The sequence below is a fragment of the Colius striatus genome, chromosome 3, assembly GCF_028858725.1.
Source record: "Colius striatus isolate bColStr4 chromosome 3, bColStr4.1.hap1, whole genome shotgun sequence".
In the NCBI taxonomy this organism is placed as follows: Eukaryota; Metazoa; Chordata; class Aves; order Coliiformes; family Coliidae; genus Colius; species Colius striatus.
In genome coordinates, this window is record NC_084761.1 from 9,787,980 (window position 1) to 9,803,271 (window position 15,292).

At 44.7% G+C, this 15,292-nt stretch overlaps 2 protein-coding genes across 3 annotated transcripts; one reads left to right on the forward strand and one right to left on the reverse strand.

Moving 5' to 3' along the window:
* Positions 1 to 713: 713 nt before the first annotated feature.
* Positions 714 to 9,361, forward strand: LOC104560947 (acyl-coenzyme A synthetase ACSM4, mitochondrial-like). The gene is made up of 13 exons (XM_061992701.1): positions 714 to 914; positions 1,357 to 1,567; positions 2,086 to 2,293; positions 3,367 to 3,510; positions 3,914 to 4,070; positions 5,073 to 5,152; positions 5,785 to 5,908; positions 6,340 to 6,420; positions 6,626 to 6,727; positions 7,085 to 7,212; positions 7,303 to 7,402; positions 8,830 to 8,949; positions 9,275 to 9,361. The coding sequence occupies exons 1-13, from the start codon at positions 714 to 716 to the stop codon at positions 9,359 to 9,361; spliced, it is 1,743 nt and encodes a 580-aa protein (XP_061848685.1).
* An 871-nt stretch (positions 9,362 to 10,232) lies between these two features.
* On the reverse strand, positions 10,233 to 14,220 carry THUMPD1 (THUMP domain containing 1). 2 transcript variants are annotated; one of them, XR_009818438.1, is made up of 5 exons: positions 14,005 to 14,220; positions 13,444 to 13,624; positions 12,517 to 12,765; positions 11,389 to 11,918; positions 10,233 to 11,279 (listed from the first exon to the last, which is right to left on the reverse strand). XR_009818438.1 is itself a non-coding variant. In XM_061992736.1 (4 exons), the coding sequence occupies exons 1-4, from the start codon at positions 14,218 to 14,220 to the stop codon at positions 11,593 to 11,595; spliced, it is 972 nt and encodes a 323-aa protein (XP_061848720.1). In that variant the 3' UTR covers positions 10,233 to 11,592. The 2 variants fall into 2 exon arrangements, 1 of the variants encoding a protein (XP_061848720.1); XM_061992736.1 differs by having other exon boundaries at positions 10,233 to 11,918.
* Positions 14,221 to 15,292: the final 1,072 nt, after the last annotated feature.

Sequence of the window (15,292 nt, forward strand, 5' to 3'; positions counted from 1 at the left end):
TACTTCACTGTCCAACAAATGTCCTGGAGGGTGAGGAAGCTCAGTCTTCTCTTCAGACAAAAGGAAGGCTGAGCAAATGGTGCAATGTGGAACATACTTCTAGTTAATGTTTATTGCTTTAGCAACCAAAGCAAAGATAAGGATGTTTATCACATCTCTTCCATATTAGCTAAATGCACAGACCCCTCACCCCTGCTTGTTGGCAGATACCCTGGTCTTTGAGTAGTTGTGTATGATGGCTACATCCTGGATTCTGAGGCAAAAACCAGGCTGCTGTGGTGCTCAAAACATGTGAATAATGGGTAAAAGTCCTGACAAGTTCTTGTACCTTTTTGGTTTGAGGGTTTTGGTGGGTTGGTTTGTTTGTTTAGACACCCAACTGTTCAGTTTCAAGCCCCTACTTTGGGTAGGCAGAATTGTCAGTTCCAAGGGGAATTCTCTGAGACGCCTATGGACAGATGAAAAGGTAAGAGACTTAAAAGGATTACCAGAGCCTTAGCTGACCCACAGGGAGAGGTGGGATAACATCATTAAAAGGTGGATTTGATGCTCTGAATACACCTGTTCCATTTGGAGCCAACAGCTCATCTGGGAATGTGCACATCATAATACTATCATTGATTTTTCTGTCTCTTGTAGGAGGGAAATAATAATTGAAATATAGTTCTGATGCTTATTGTCTCCAACAGCCCCCATAGATCTGCTTTTTTGCCATGAAGATTTTACTTGAGTTTCAAGTGTTGCGGTCGCAGTGGGGCACCCAGACACTCCACAGACTGTTCCACCAGTATCACAAGGCTTTTGCACCTTTGAATTTCTCAGAATATGAAGCAATTGCTCGTTGTGAACAGGAAGTACCCGAGTACTTTAATTTTGCAAGTGATGTGCTGGACAAGTGGTCTCAAATAGAAAAGGTAGTGTTTCTGACCCTGGAAATTCAGTATCCTTAGTGAAGCTGTACCCCTATTCTCAAAGTCAAGTGTAAAACTACCACACTCTTCAGTGGGGCCAGAATTTCCTCCCCTATTTCTATTTTAAGTGCAGAGAAAGGGGAGGTGGTTTGCTTTACCATCAGAGGGGACATGGTGTTTTGTTTCTGTGACCTTTGATTCAGCAGTGTGTGCAGTGCTGGGCTCATAAAAGCCTCTAAATAATTTATAAGCCTTGCAAACCTGGTAGATATACACATCAATTTATTTATGCCTTGGAAAAGGGCTCTTTTAAACAGAATATGCTTCATATCCCTGCCTTAGAATATGTAAGATTCCACTGCCTGGAGCATCCCAACAACTCTGCAATGACCTCCAGGAGCTTCAGAAGTAACCAGCATGATCTTTACCTTTGTGTTGTGTATAGGAGAGAAAGAGACCATCAAATCCAGCTTTATGGTGGATAAATGGAAAAGGAGATGAAATTAAATGGAGCTTTGAAGAGCTGAGCATCCTATCCCAAAAAGTGGCCAATGTGCTGTCTGGGCCATGCAGTCTGCAGAGAGGAGACCGAGTTTTAGTGATTCTGCCCCGAATTCCAGAGTGGTGGCTGCTGCATGTGGCGTGTATGAGAACAGGTGAACTGCAGCATTTCTAATGGTCTGCAGATCGCTTGCTACCTTCTATGTCAAAAGTTGGTCAACAACTCATTTCATTCCATTTCTGATTTGCCTTTGCTTGAACAGTTGACAATCAAAGGAGCTGACAAAGGTAGTCATTTATGACTGATGGAATTACCTTCTTCATTTTTCTTACACTTTCTGTGACTTGCATTGATTGTGTTAAATCAGTTTGGTTATGCTATAAATCAATTTGATTTAACTTCAACAGACCTAAAGCTGCTAGTGTTTATTGCCCCAAAGTGAAACTTAGTACTTATATTGTGCCTGGAGCAAATGATCTTGTAGAAACAGAAGCTATTTTGTGCTTCAGATCTGCACACCTGTGTTCAAGTTCAGATGCGTGGGACTTGTTTTGCCTTCTCATTTTTGGATTGAATAGTGCTGGTGTCCAACCAAACTGGAGAAGCTATGAAGTGATCAAGACTGAAAGTGAAAGAATACCTAATAACTTTTCAATTTGATTGCACTTTCAGGTATAATCATCATCCCAGGGACAATACAACTGACAGCACAAGACATCTGCTATAGACTGCTGGCTTCCAAGGCTAAGTGCATTATTACAACTGACGTGCTTGCTCCTGCAGTGGATTCGGTTGCATCCAAGTGCCAGTTTCTGAAAACAAAGCTCATTGTATCAGAAAGCAGAAGGGCTGAGTGGCTGAACTTCAATGATTTGCTCAAGTAAGTGCCTTCTACCTTAACTCCCACCATAGTTATCTTGAGTGAAAAAGCCCCTAATGTTCTTTAAACACTCTTTTGTCTCATTAGTGAACTAGAGACCTCTGACAGGGTGGGAGGGAAGTAAGAGGCTGTCACAGTCAGGTAGGTAGACTGTCCGTGCTCCCTGGATGGCAGCCTTGCAAAGTGCTGTCTGGCTCCAGGGTTGCTCAGTTGTCAGGCTCCCAGTCTTCCCCAGCTGCTGGGCTGCCATCCTGCCTGGCTTGCTGTCTCACCAGATCTCTGGCAGCCTGCCTATCTAACAGGCTAATTGCCCAGAGTCCCCAGCTCCCCGTGTCCCGGGAGCCTTAGCTGACTGCTAAGCTGTCCAGGAAGCTGTAAGGTTCCAATGAGAGCTGTGGGGCAGCCTTTCTACCCATCAGCCAGCAAAGGGAGTCACAGGCCTGGGCAGACAGGCTTCCTATGCCCAGCCTTGCAGATGTGGGCAACTTTTGAATGCCAAGCTAAACCTTTTTGAACATCAGTCCTGGCAGAGAAAAAGAAACAGTTTTGCTTTCTCATCCTAGTAAAAGATGTTAAATATTTATGTCATGTACCCTGCAAGTAAGAATTTGAGCCTCTCCACGCTGCCCAAACGTGGCCAGGATAATTAACTAGTGGGTCTTCACTCAGCTAATCACAATAAGGATGGAAAATATGCTTTCTGAGGGCACTTTGGCCAAACACACAGTGTTGGGCCTTTTGGTGGTTAAGGGAGGCAAAGAAGTGTTTTTACACTGGAGAAGGTGGACACAGACAATAGTTAAAGAGCAAGATTAACCTGATCTAGGTGGACCTACTTCTGCAGGGCTGTTGAACTAGATCTCTACAGGTCCCTTCCAACCCCTACCATTCTGTGATCAGCAACACTTTAATACAGAACTAGCAGTGCAAGAGTGAAGGGATCTCAGTGGTTTCTTATCCCTTACATTTCACTAAAAAAACAGTCCTGCATCTATCAGGCACAAAGGATCCAAGCTAAGTGTGCTGAATAACACCCAGCCACTGTCTCATACAACCTTTGCTCTTTTCCTAAGGGCTGCTCCTGCTACCCATAACTGCGTGAAGACAAAAAGCCGTGATCCAACAGCAATATATTTCACCAGTGGTACCACAGGCTCTCCCAAAATGGTTGAACATTCCTATGGAAGCTTTGGCCTGGGTTTATTTCTCTGTGGAAGGTATTCAGCTAACCGTGCCTTTACAGCTCTGAAATGTGAAGCAAATGGTTTTGCATGCAATAAACTCATGACAGATGATAGGCTCCCCCAATACTGTACATGTCATTTCTTTTGGTCTCCTCAGCTGAATTGTACCCTGGAAGGATCTTGTTCAATGTGCTGTACAGCTCTGTTTTAGAAACTACTTGCCTGTTAATCCAGGCTGATAATGAGTTAGGATACTGTTTGATTTTATCTTTGCCATCAGTTTGAAGGTCAGGCAAAAGGCATTTATTGAGCTCTTGAGTTTTGGATCAAATTTACTGTGCCTTTCTAAGCAAAAAAAAAAACCCAAACCAAAACTCTCACATTCTTGATTTCTACCTGCAGACTCTTTTATATTGATCACCTTTGTTTTCAACAGATACTGGATGAATTTGACTCCCTCAGACATCATGTGGAACATGACAGACCCCGCTTGGGTAAAGGCAGCTGTTGGGAGCGTTTTTGGTCCATGGTTCCAAGGCACGTGTGTTTTTGTACATGCTATGCCACAGTTTGATCCAACAGAAGTCTTAAATGTAAGAACCTCACAATGAAGTTACTCATGTTTCATGTTGTTTTCCAGGCAGGCCACAAAACTAAGCCTCTTAGGTTTGTGGGATTAGCTGGTTTAAGACTGCATAACCATAAGGTGATTGTTCTTTCAATGGGAATATAATACAGGAAGGATTTTGCTGTGTGACTCTTGGGCACAGGATATTACCAGCTGCTTCCCACCAGTAAGAGTTAGATGTTAAGCACTCTCCCCTACTGTATTTCACTATTGAAATTATAGATGAGCTGAATTGCATGTAAATCAATATTTTAATTAGACCCAGTGCAAGTCAGCACTGGAAAACAGTGAAGCTGTGAGATGTGGCTTGTTCTTAGAGAAATTTATTTTCAAGCTTCTCAAGACAATCTGAGGTTCAGCCTAACACAAAGGGAAGAGCACTGTTCCCAAACGGCTCAAAGCACCTACACAGGAAAGTGTACTTCCCTAACATGTTGGGGTTACTTGAGGATTTTAATCTTGTTTCATTTCCTTTCTAAAATGGTAGTTTCTAGTTTGGTTTTCTATTTTTGTATCAATTCCTTGGCTTTGCAAACACATGCTTGCAATGTGCATGGGGTTTGACATATCTGCACAAAGTGAAGTTTATTAGTAGAGGCTGGAGCAAAGACACTACCTGTCCCCTCTCTGAGAAAATTTTCATTGCAGGCAAAGGTGAGGTTAAAAAAAACCCACAAAAGTATGGCTTAGCTTTACCTGAGTGACTGAATCAGCTGCTGGTGTTGTGAGTGAGAAATAAAGATATGGTAGAAAACAGAGGCTCGGCTGAAATCGTTATTTTTCTAGTGAGGTACTCACATCTTGTGTTCTGTCCCAGGTGAAGGAGGATATATACATTTGCCAGTCCAAAACAAGCCTTTTTAATACAGCATTACTTGCAACTCAGCCAGAGTTGATGGAGACTTGGCTCTATCATCAGGCCCTTTGTTTATTGTTTAACCACCTTCTTTTTGTCCACATTTGCCAGACCTTGTGCAGGTATCCAGTGACCACTCTGTGCAGTGCCCCAACTGCCTACCGCATCCTGGTACAGCACGACCTCACCAGGTACTGCTGCTGCCAACAGCTGTGTGTGTCTGTTCAAACCATTGCCTGGCTCTTTAACTGTGATTTCTACAAGCCCTCATAGCCACTTAAGCTCCTAGAGTGATGCAAACCCTGTGTTGGAGGGAGGGTCTGTAAGGAGGCAGAGCCTTTTTCTGAGCACTGCTGAGAGATGTGATGAAATCCACCCCTCAGGCACAGAATCACAGAATGGTAGGGGTTGGAAGGAACCTCTAAAGATCACCTAGTCCAACTCCCCTGCTCAAGCAGGTCTGCCTAGATGAAGTCTCACAGGCACATGTCCAGGAGGGTTTGGAAAGCCTCCAGAGACTCCACACCCTCCCCAGGCAGCCTGTGCCAGGGCTCTGTCCTTCCAACACAGAGCAAATTTTGCCCTGGGGCCTTACACAGTAAATAGAGAGGCTGGTATTCCACCCTTGAAGGGACAGTGTGGCTGCACTGCCATCAGTTCTGTGCATCTTTGGCAGCCTCTTTCCAGCCCCACTCTTCAACTGCAGCTCAAGGCTTTCTCTAGTGTGTCCTCAAGTTAGAGGGTTGGACATACGGACATCAGGGAGAGCCGATTTTGTCCCTTTCTGTCCTCTGATACTCAGCAATGTCCTCTGGCTATGAAGGTACACATTGAAGACACTGAAGCACTGTTTGAGCGGAGGGGAACCACTCAATCCAGAAGTGATGGCACAGTGGAAGAGCCAAACAGGACTGACTGTCTATGAAGCCTATGGCCAAACCGAAATTGTACGTTCAGCTTTTTTGTAAAGGATTACACCTCATTTAGGGGACTTGAGATCTCATTCCTCATGGTAAATATGGAATATGTATGGTTTTTATGTTATGTGTATTTTATATATATATTTTACCATATCATAGAATCACAAAATGGTAGGGGTTAGGAGGGATCTTTAGAGATCATCTAGTCAATTGCCTACAAGAGGGTTTATTGTTTGGTTAGAACTATGGCTTGGTTATGATGCTGCTTCCAAGACTACTTAAGCTGTAAAATAACTTGAACATTTGGCAGAGACTCTGACTAGAGTTCACAAATGTTTTGGCTCATGGAGAAGGATGATTTAGATCTTTTGCTAGCTCAACAGTGGGCATAGTACAAGAAGAGGAATAGTCCGAGGAATGACAGTGAAATATACTCAGCCCAGTTGTCTTTCCAACAGGGAATGATATGTGCAAATATGAAAGGAATGAAAATTAAGCCAGGTTCCTTGGGAAAGGCAGCTCCTCCCTACGATGTTCAGGTATGGTGAAAGGTCTCCTTTGCTATCCCTTTTACAGGAACTAAGACAGAGGAGAAGACAACATACCGCACAACTTTCAGTACTGTACGGCGGCGTTGAGGGCAGGCCAACTTTTTTGGTTGACCTCTTTGTTGCTGGTTAGTTTTAGAACACAGCTCTCTTAAAGAGAGATGTTATAATCATCCATTTGCCTTTCTTATTGCAGATTATAGATGAAAATGGCAACGTTCTGCCTCCTGGGAAAGAAGGAGACATTGCTGTCAAAACAGATACCAAGCGGCCGTTTAACTTTTTCACTCAGTACGTGGTAAGCAAAAAGTGAATTTCTGAGGAGACAGTTCAGGCCTACAGCATGGTATGAATTTACAGCACCAGGTGCAACACCAAAGACCTGGGTCTCTCCTTGATTTGAGAGGATTCTGACCTAGAAAACTTGCATTCTCCCTTCCATTCCTCTGCAGACCCACTGTATGATCTTCAGATCTCTATCTGCCCTTGTGTTAAGTTTTCCCCTCCAGAAGAAACAAGCACAAGTTCTTACATTCCTGAGACAGAAAACAAGCAGTGAAAGATACCATGGGTAGTGTCCAAAGAGGCAAAACTCAGATGTTGAAGCTTAAAGCTTCTCAACCTTTAGAACACTTAATTATTGCTTGTTCAACAGGATGATCCGGTGAAAACCGCTTCCACGATGCGTGGGAATTTCTATGTCACTGGAGACAGAGGAAGCATGGATGAGGATGGATACATATGGTTTATGGGGAGATCTGATGATGTCATCATCTCCTCTGGGTTTGTAGATGTCAGTTAAAATGTTAAGAAATGTCTAAAAAAGTAATTGTACACCTGTTACCAACCAAGCATTTCATTTCTCTCTCCTAGATACCGTATTGGGCCGTTTGAAATAGAGAGTGCTTTGATACGGCACCCAGCAGTCGTGGAGTCAGCTGTTGTCAGCAGCCCAGATCCCACTAGAGGGGAGGTAAGTAGTGGTCCTCTCCAACCCATATAGTGCCTCGTGTAACAGAGCCTACACTCAACTTCCACTGAATTTGTAACTTTTCTAATAAATATTCCAGCTTTTCCATCCCTTCACCCAAATCCAGGGGAGCAGCAGTTAGAGAATCATAGAATTGTTTCATCTGGAAGAGACTTTTCAGATCACTGAGTCCAGCCTTTGTCCCAGCCCTATCAAGCACTAGACCATTTCCCTAAGCAAAACATCCACCTGTCTCTTAAACTCCTCCAGGGATGGTGACTCTAGCACCTCCCTGGGCAGCCTGTTCAATGTTTGACAATCCTATCAGTAGATAAATTCCACCTCATATCCAGCCTGAACCTCCCCTGGTGCAACTTGAGGCCGTTTCCTCTTGTTCTATTGCTTGGTACTAGGGAGAACAGACCAGCCCCCATCTCACTACAACTTCCTTTCAGGTAGCTGTAGAGAGTGATAAGGTCTCCTCTGAGCCTTCTTTTCTCTGGGTTAAAGAGGCCCAGACCCCTCAGCCATTCCCCATATGAGATGTGCTCCAAATCCTTTCTTAGCTTGGTAGCCCACCTCTGGATCCTCTTCAGCACCTCAATGTCCTTCTTGTAGAGAGGGGCCCAAAACTGGACACAGTATTGGAGATGAGGCCTCACCAAAGTACAGGGACATGATCACTTTCCTCCTCCTGCTGACAGCACTGTTCCTGATCCAGGCCAGGTTGCCATTGGCTTTCTTGGCCACCTGGGCATGCTGCTGGCTCATGTTCAGCCGCTGTGACTCCACGCTCCCAGGTCCCTCTCTGCCTGGCAGCTTTCCAGCCACCTCCCCAAGCCTGTAGCACTGCTGGGGGTTGTTGTGGCCCAAGTGCAAGACCTGCCCCTTGGCCTTACTGAAACTGATGGCATTGACCTTGGCCCATCTAGACCTCTCTGTAAAGCTTCCCTGCCCTCAAGCAGATCAACACTTCCACCTAGTTTGTGTATCACATATTCGGGGTTTTTTTTTGGAATGAAAATATAATCCTTAGCTTCCTAAAGAACATGATGCTGACTATAAAGGTGACTTTGGCAGGAAGTGGTGTACGGTTTGACCTACTGCCGGGGAAATTACATTCTTTAACATCATATCTTTACAGAAACAGCCCTAGCATCTAAGAACTTTAACACAGTACTTTATAGAATTCTTACAACTCTGGAAGTGGATTGAAACTTTTATCATGTTAGGACCTTTAATAATGCCAGGTAGAAACAGTCTTTCAGAATTTTACATTTGCTTACACAACATGAATTTTGCTCTACTGTGTGGGTGTAACACAGCAAGCCTGCATTGCAGGCAATGCTCACTTATTCTCAAGCAATTGCCTCATTTGTTAGGTTGCTCTAGTTTAATTAATGCTGGGTTTTTTTGTTTTCCCTTTGCAGGTGGTAAAAGCTTTTGTTGTCTTGTCTCCTTCCTTCAAGACACAAGATCCAAAGAAAATGGTACGTGAATTGCAAGATCACGTCAAGAAGATCACTGCTCCATACAAGTACCCCCGAAAGGCAAGTAAACATGGCTGTATTGAAAAATGCAAAAGTCCCATGTATTTTAACCAAGAGGAGTCTAGAAACAGAAAGATTAGACTCAGTTCAAATGCAGTAACAGACAAAGCCCAAATATGTGCTGTGCAAGAACAATAACAAGTACTATTTTAAAGATGATTTTGGAAAATTAAAGACACAAGCCAAAAACAAATTGTTATTTCCCCAGTCACCAAATTCCTATTCAAACGAAGCAGGGTGGAGATCTATGCTGTTCTTAAAAAGAATAACAATAAACTGATAAATGAAATCTGCTTATTTTGCTTTTTCCCCTCTCTTGCATCAGATTGAATTTGTCCAGCAGCTGCCGAAGACAGTCGCTGGGAAAATCAGACGGAATGAACTGAGAAAAAAGGAGTGGGGACAGATTTAGTTTTGATAAGCAACCCAAAAAGAAGTCTATGCCTATCAACTTCACTCAGAACAAAGCTCTTCTCTTACACCTGTAAGCACCAGTATAGGATTATATTTCACCCATTAGGTAGTGATTGTGTAATAATGCACGACGCTTAAAAGCTCCAACTGTGTGTTTTTTAAATGCTTGTCTTCATGCTTAACACAAATCAAGCTACTTAGCAAACACATCTTCCAGCCACTTAATGCTTTTCAGAATTATGGTACAAGTAGAGGTGACTAGCATGTGAAGGAGCAGTGTGTTCATTCTTTGAGGCAGGTAGTCTAACTCACAAGAGGGTTACTAATGAGGAAACCAGGATCATAGGTGATGAAGTTCCTCAAAATGGCCACTGATCTTGCATGCACCCAAATTAAAGCACCCTGCTCATACACATCTTGAAAGCCTCGAGATTTAGGAATTAATGTGTTAATAAGGAATGTTCATTAAGTGCAAATTAAAAAAAAAATCAGAAGCATGCAGACAGCTTAAAGCCTGCAGCATAGGCAGCATCTAAATGTCAGACAGAGGCTTGACAAATGGATGGTAGCTATTCAGCAGCTGCTTTGGAAGGACTGTGTGTCCTGTAGGCACACAGATGAGTGGGAGACACAAGGAAAAGAAAAAACCCAAACCCACAGCTATGAGTCCATGAATCCCTGACTCCTTGTCCTCAGTAAGATAAGCAGGCTGTCCTGAATTGTGATCACAACATCAGCCACTAATAAACACGCTGAGTCGGCCTTTTTATCTGGTCTCAAGTATTTCTTTCTCAGGTGTGACCTAGACATTGCTGGGTTTAATCCACACACAAAAAGCTTCAACATGTAAAAGAAAACACCAATGCAAGTAAGAAAGCAGAACTTTAATAAATGGGTGGTAAGGAAGACAGGACGAGGGAAAAAAGAGTCACCTTAGTTTTTCAACTTCTAAAACAATTTTGAAAGAGGAAAATATAAATTAAAGACTGCTGAGAGACTTGAACACATTCTAGTCATTAAACCAAGACACATAACAAGTGGTGTTCCTCAAGATGAGTCTTTTCCCATTAGCAACCCACAGGCTTTTATGCTAGAAATGAAATACTAAAGCTAGACGGTGGTACAGGAAGCATCCTCAAAACCCTACTGGAAAGCAGGTCAGAGCTGCACTGATTTTGGTTGTTTTTTTAAAAGTCAGTGGGATAGCAAAAGAGCTGCTGTAACAGACAACAGAAAGACTCACATTATTTCTATTTTGAAACAAAATTAATACTGTAAAGCTAAAATTGTACCCAAAATTAAACTTAATTCTCCTTATCCAGTATAGTATAATGCAGAGCTTCTTTCATAACTTTGCCAGGATGACTTCAACTTAAATTTTTTAATCTAAGAAAAACAATAACACAAAACCCACCTTATAAACCCCCTTCAAGGATTAAGTCTTTGGAAAGAGCAGCAAAAGGCTATTTGCAGGAAATTACTCAAAGGGATTCTGTTTAGTGCTTACAGTATTTCCCATAAACCAATAACTGCTGTATACACAGCTAATGTAAACACACAGTTTTTGCTAAAACCATCTGTAATGCCTGCTCTGTACTTCTGTTCCAGAACAGTCAAATCTATTAATCTATGTCTCATAGTATTCAAGTATTTTGATCATAGCAGTTCTTCCATTTGCTTTCAAGACTTATCATGGCCTTGTAGAGCAACATGTGTATATCTCCCTTCATCAAACAGGAAATGATCAAGTTTCGCTCAGTCTGTTGTTCACAGAGAGAAACATATCCGAGTTCTGCAGTCACACAAGTTGTCAGATCACTTCCTTGGAACCTCCCTGCAATCAGATGGCTTTTCCAGATCTCTCACTTCTGTCAATACTTCCTGACAAGGACTGATTCAGCACTGCCTTTTGGTTTCTGTAGCCACCAGAGGAGAGTAGAAATAAGTCACAATGGCCACACTGACAAAAGCATACACACACACACTCCTGCTTTCTGTGCTAGGTAAAGGCAATGCAGAACAAACCTGCAGGAGAATGACAGCAAGGTGAAGCACACTTAGCTCTGCTGTAATGTCAGCTCCACCTGCAATGAGCATTAAAATTCTTATGTGGATTTCAAAAACAAGACTTCAAAACAAAATCCACTCTTTAAAACGCCTTTCAGAACTCTAGGGCAACTTCCTTTCGTAAGTTTCTATTGTGTTTACCTTTCCCTTCTACCACATTTTCTACACTGTCAGTACATCATTCCCCTTGGGCTCAGCTTCTGTTTCACCTTGATTCTCGTTCTCTTTCTTTTCTTCTGAGCTCTTCTCCTCCTCCTCGGTTTCTGGTTTTACTGCCTTCGAGTTCTGCTCTTCTGCCAGACTTGATGGGGTTTTTTGTGTGTCATCTTTGTTGTTCTTCACCACCTCCTGTAGATTGTATTTTCTGAACAGAACATAGTCTCTCACCACACTCAAGCAACAGACGTTTTTAATTATTTCCACCACAACTGTATATTGTGGGTTATTAAGATCAACTTTGTTCTCTGTATTGAGGCTGCCCACAATTCCTGTAAAACAAGATGTAGTTTAAAAGATGCAACCAAAACTCTTCCAGAGCATAAGCATGCCCTACTGCAAGGGTAAAAGTTAAAGGAGAGAAAGCAACATCACTCTTTGTTGTAACCAATTACTCATTTTTTCTAAGTGCTTAAAATAGCAGACTGGAGGGGGACACTCAGCACATACCACCAGAAGGACTGATGGTACTCAAAAACTATCCCACTGCTGCTACTAAGAAACAAAGTACTGGAGGAAGGTGGAGCTATTTTAAGCCATACATTCAATGACAATATAACCCCTTATTTAAATGCAGCAGCCAGACAGAAAACTTAGTAACAGTCATTTCAAAGCACATACAACTGACACACCAAATTATACTCAAGGCTGCATGTTCTGCTGTTTGTCTCCCAAGACACCAACACCAACAAGGAATACTGATGTCAAGCTTTCTTAAGTCTTAGAAAAGCATGTGGAGTTCAATATACAGGTTTTAAGCAACATATGAATGCTCATTAAGACCACCTTTTAATATCTGACTTATGTTAAGCAAACAGCTGTGGGCTGCTTATGTACTTGGTCTTCACTTTGTGTGAAACCCATACATACCTGCCAACTCCTTAATTACTTCTTCCCTACTCATGTGACTGTTGTTACGAGCTTTGTAAACAATCTGAAAAGTACCCTTATTAGGGGCTTTAAACCAAGGCTCAAAAAAGGTTTCTGCATATTTTTTCATATCCTCCATAAAAGCCTTGCAAGTTCCAGAAATGGGCAGCATGCGCAGAATGACCCTTGTTTTCTTCTTTTTAGTGGCATGCATATCCTTTAGTATGTGGTGCACCAGGTTCTCAGGTTCTACAAGAAAAACAGCTAGGTATGAGAAATAAACTGAAGGTGTTTTTCTCCCTTCTTCCCCCCTCTAAATAGTAAGACCATAGAATCATAGATTTGGAAAAGACCTTTGAGTCCAACTGCTCATCTAACATCGCCAAGCCAACCACTAAACCACCACCTCAGCTTTTACATATCTCCAGGCATGGGGACTCCATCACCTCCCTGGGCAGCCTGTTCAACGATCCTCTCAGTGAAACACTTTCTCCTAATCTCCAATCTAAACCCCTCCTGGTGTGAGGCCATCACCTGTCATGCTATCACTTGTTACTTGGGAGAAGAGACTAACCCCCACCTCGCTACAACCTCCTTTCAGATAGTTGTAGAGAGAGAGATCATGTCTCCTCTCAGCTAAAAGATGGAGAAACACATGCTTGGCAGCACTGCTGTCAGCCTCAAATCCTTTTCTGTAAAGAGTTCTTTTACTATACCAAAATTTTATACTCTTTGATTCTTTTACCCAAGCAAACTCCTCTATCTTTAGTGACTCTGCCACTAACAAAATTCAGTTTTAACAACAAACGGAATGTGAAATACTGCATTTGTTTGGCATACATGAGTAGTAAGTCACACTCTGTGGCTTGTTACTAAAGCTGTTCAGAGCAGTTTATCCCCAAAGCACAGCATCAGCTGATGTCCCACCTATGCCCTGGGTTCTGATGAAGACCACGTTGTTGGCACCACTCTCCACCGACTGGAACCGCCGCAGCTTTTGCTCTGTCGAGGCACGGATCTGGCCGACCTCCTTCTTCAGGGCAGCCTCAACATCATCCTCATCCTCCTCCCTCTCGCTTCCCGACAGCCGCTCCTCCTGATCTGAAAACTTCACACAAGGTACGTCTCTTGTTTGGCGAGTACCAACAGGGCCCATGACTCACAAACCAACTGCAAGGAACCACCACCCCCTGGAGCCTGGCGCTGAGGGGCGAGGGCCGTTTCTCCAGCCAAACCGAAGGGCTGCGCTGGGGTTTGCTTACAAGAAACCGTCATTTCCCTGTGTGTGAGAACACAAACAGGGGGTTTTTACATGCAGAAAGGGCGATGGGCTCTCACGACGCCGCTCGCCCCGCCGTGCCGGCCGCCAGACTGCAGGGCAGGGGCCGCAGGTAGAGGCCAATGCCACGTGGGGCCACGCTCCCCGGCCTCGGGGCCGCCTCCCGCCCAGCACCGACTGACTCATCGACCGAGGGCTCCCTCACGCACCTGCTCGGGCCCGTAGAGCTGGTCCCCGTACTCGCCAAGGAGGCTGTAGGCCTCTCCCACGCACTTGCGCTCGTTCATGTTGCAGGTGATGAGGATGCCGCGCATGCCGGCTTCCAGCTGCCGGCCGCCGCCGCGGGGCCGCTTGGCCCGGCCGGCCGCCGCCGCGAAGTGCCCTTTGGGCCGCCGCTTGCGCGCCGCCGCCTCCGCCGCGGCCATGGACCCACACTCGCCGCCGCCGCGATGGCGTCAGCGCCGCCGCGCCCGCCCGCTGGGGACAGCGCCGCCTCGCGGCCCGCCCGGCCAAGCGCAGCCGTCACACCGCGGCCGCGCCGGCGGGCCGTGAGGAGGGCACCGGGCCCGAGCGCTGCAAGGCTGCTCGGAGAAGCGAAGCCCCTGCAGCACGCTGGATCCCCAGGGAGGCCCTCAGACGGCTGCCAGACCGCTCTGAAGATCGCTGTGCCCTGGGAGGTAAAAACCCTCCGAATTACAGTTCACCTCAGCCGTGACGCGTGCCAGGTTGAGCCCTCCCCAGGCACGGCACTGTGGACTCGGTGCGCTCAGCCGTGGCCAACCTCAGGCACTCGTAGCTCTTGATGCTTTCTCCTCCCTCCGACCATAGTTCCAGGATTAAAGTCCGGGTTTGTGCTAACGATTCCAGAATTGAGAGGAACAGTGGGCTGGGGAAAGGAGAGGCTGGATGCTCACTGGAGAGCAGGGGAGCGAGCAGACCCTCACCAGCCCGGCTGCCCCAGCTTTAGCCCCTGAGGGTGTTCACAGGGTAGTGGGACCAGCTGATGTGGGAACACTTTACACAGGTAAATTTAGGCTTGAGATACTAGAGAATATGTGTCGACAGAAAAACCATGGCCCCTAGCACGGTTTCTAAAGGAGGATGTCTCTGCATCCCTGACCGTAAGAGCCTCCTCTCCCTGCAGTTACTCTTGAGCTTCTTGCACGTTTAAGGGGGGAGAAATTAAGTTACTCAACATTTTGTGAAAACAGGTAGAAGAGATGGCTGAAGAGGCTTCACTAGGGGCAAGACTATCATACTTATTTACATCCAGAGAATCCAGGTGGGCTAAAGGAGGGGGGAAAAAAAGGAAACCATTTGTTGGTCAAAGTACTTATCAATTACAACCTCAACGAGGTGGCATTTACGTCTCCTCTGAAGCTTTGTTCCTGCATCGGGGGATTATTGGCCAGACATAAATTAAAAGTCAAAAAAATCTTTGCAGGGCTGGGGTTGTGTGAAAGACTCAACATTCTGGTGAGTTACAGTGGTAGTCTC

Bases quoted from the DNA above. Each gene is read 5' to 3' on its own strand.
- LOC104560947 (XM_061992701.1), top strand. From the start codon at position 714: ATGAAGATTTTACTTGAGTTTCAAGTGTTGCGGTCGCAGTGGGGCACC. The intron at 1,568-2,085 runs GTGAACTGCAGC...TTGCACTTTCAG, and splicing joins TGTGGCGTGTATGAGAACAG to GTATAATCATCATCCCAGGG. The intron at 2,294-3,366 runs GTAAGTGCCTTC...TCTTTTCCTAAG, and splicing joins AACTTCAATGATTTGCTCAA to GGCTGCTCCTGCTACCCATA.
- THUMPD1 (XM_061992736.1), bottom strand. From the start codon at position 14,220: ATGGCCGCGGCGGAGGCGGCGGCGCGCAAGCGGCGGCCCAAAGGGCAC. The intron at 12,766-13,443 runs GTGGGACATCAG...TTTTTCTTGTAG, and splicing joins CATCAGAACCCAGGGCATAG to AACCTGAGAACCTGGTGCAC. The intron at 11,919-12,516 runs GTATGTATGGGT...CTTGTTTTACAG, and splicing joins AGTAATTAAGGAGTTGGCAG to GAATTGTGGGCAGCCTCAAT.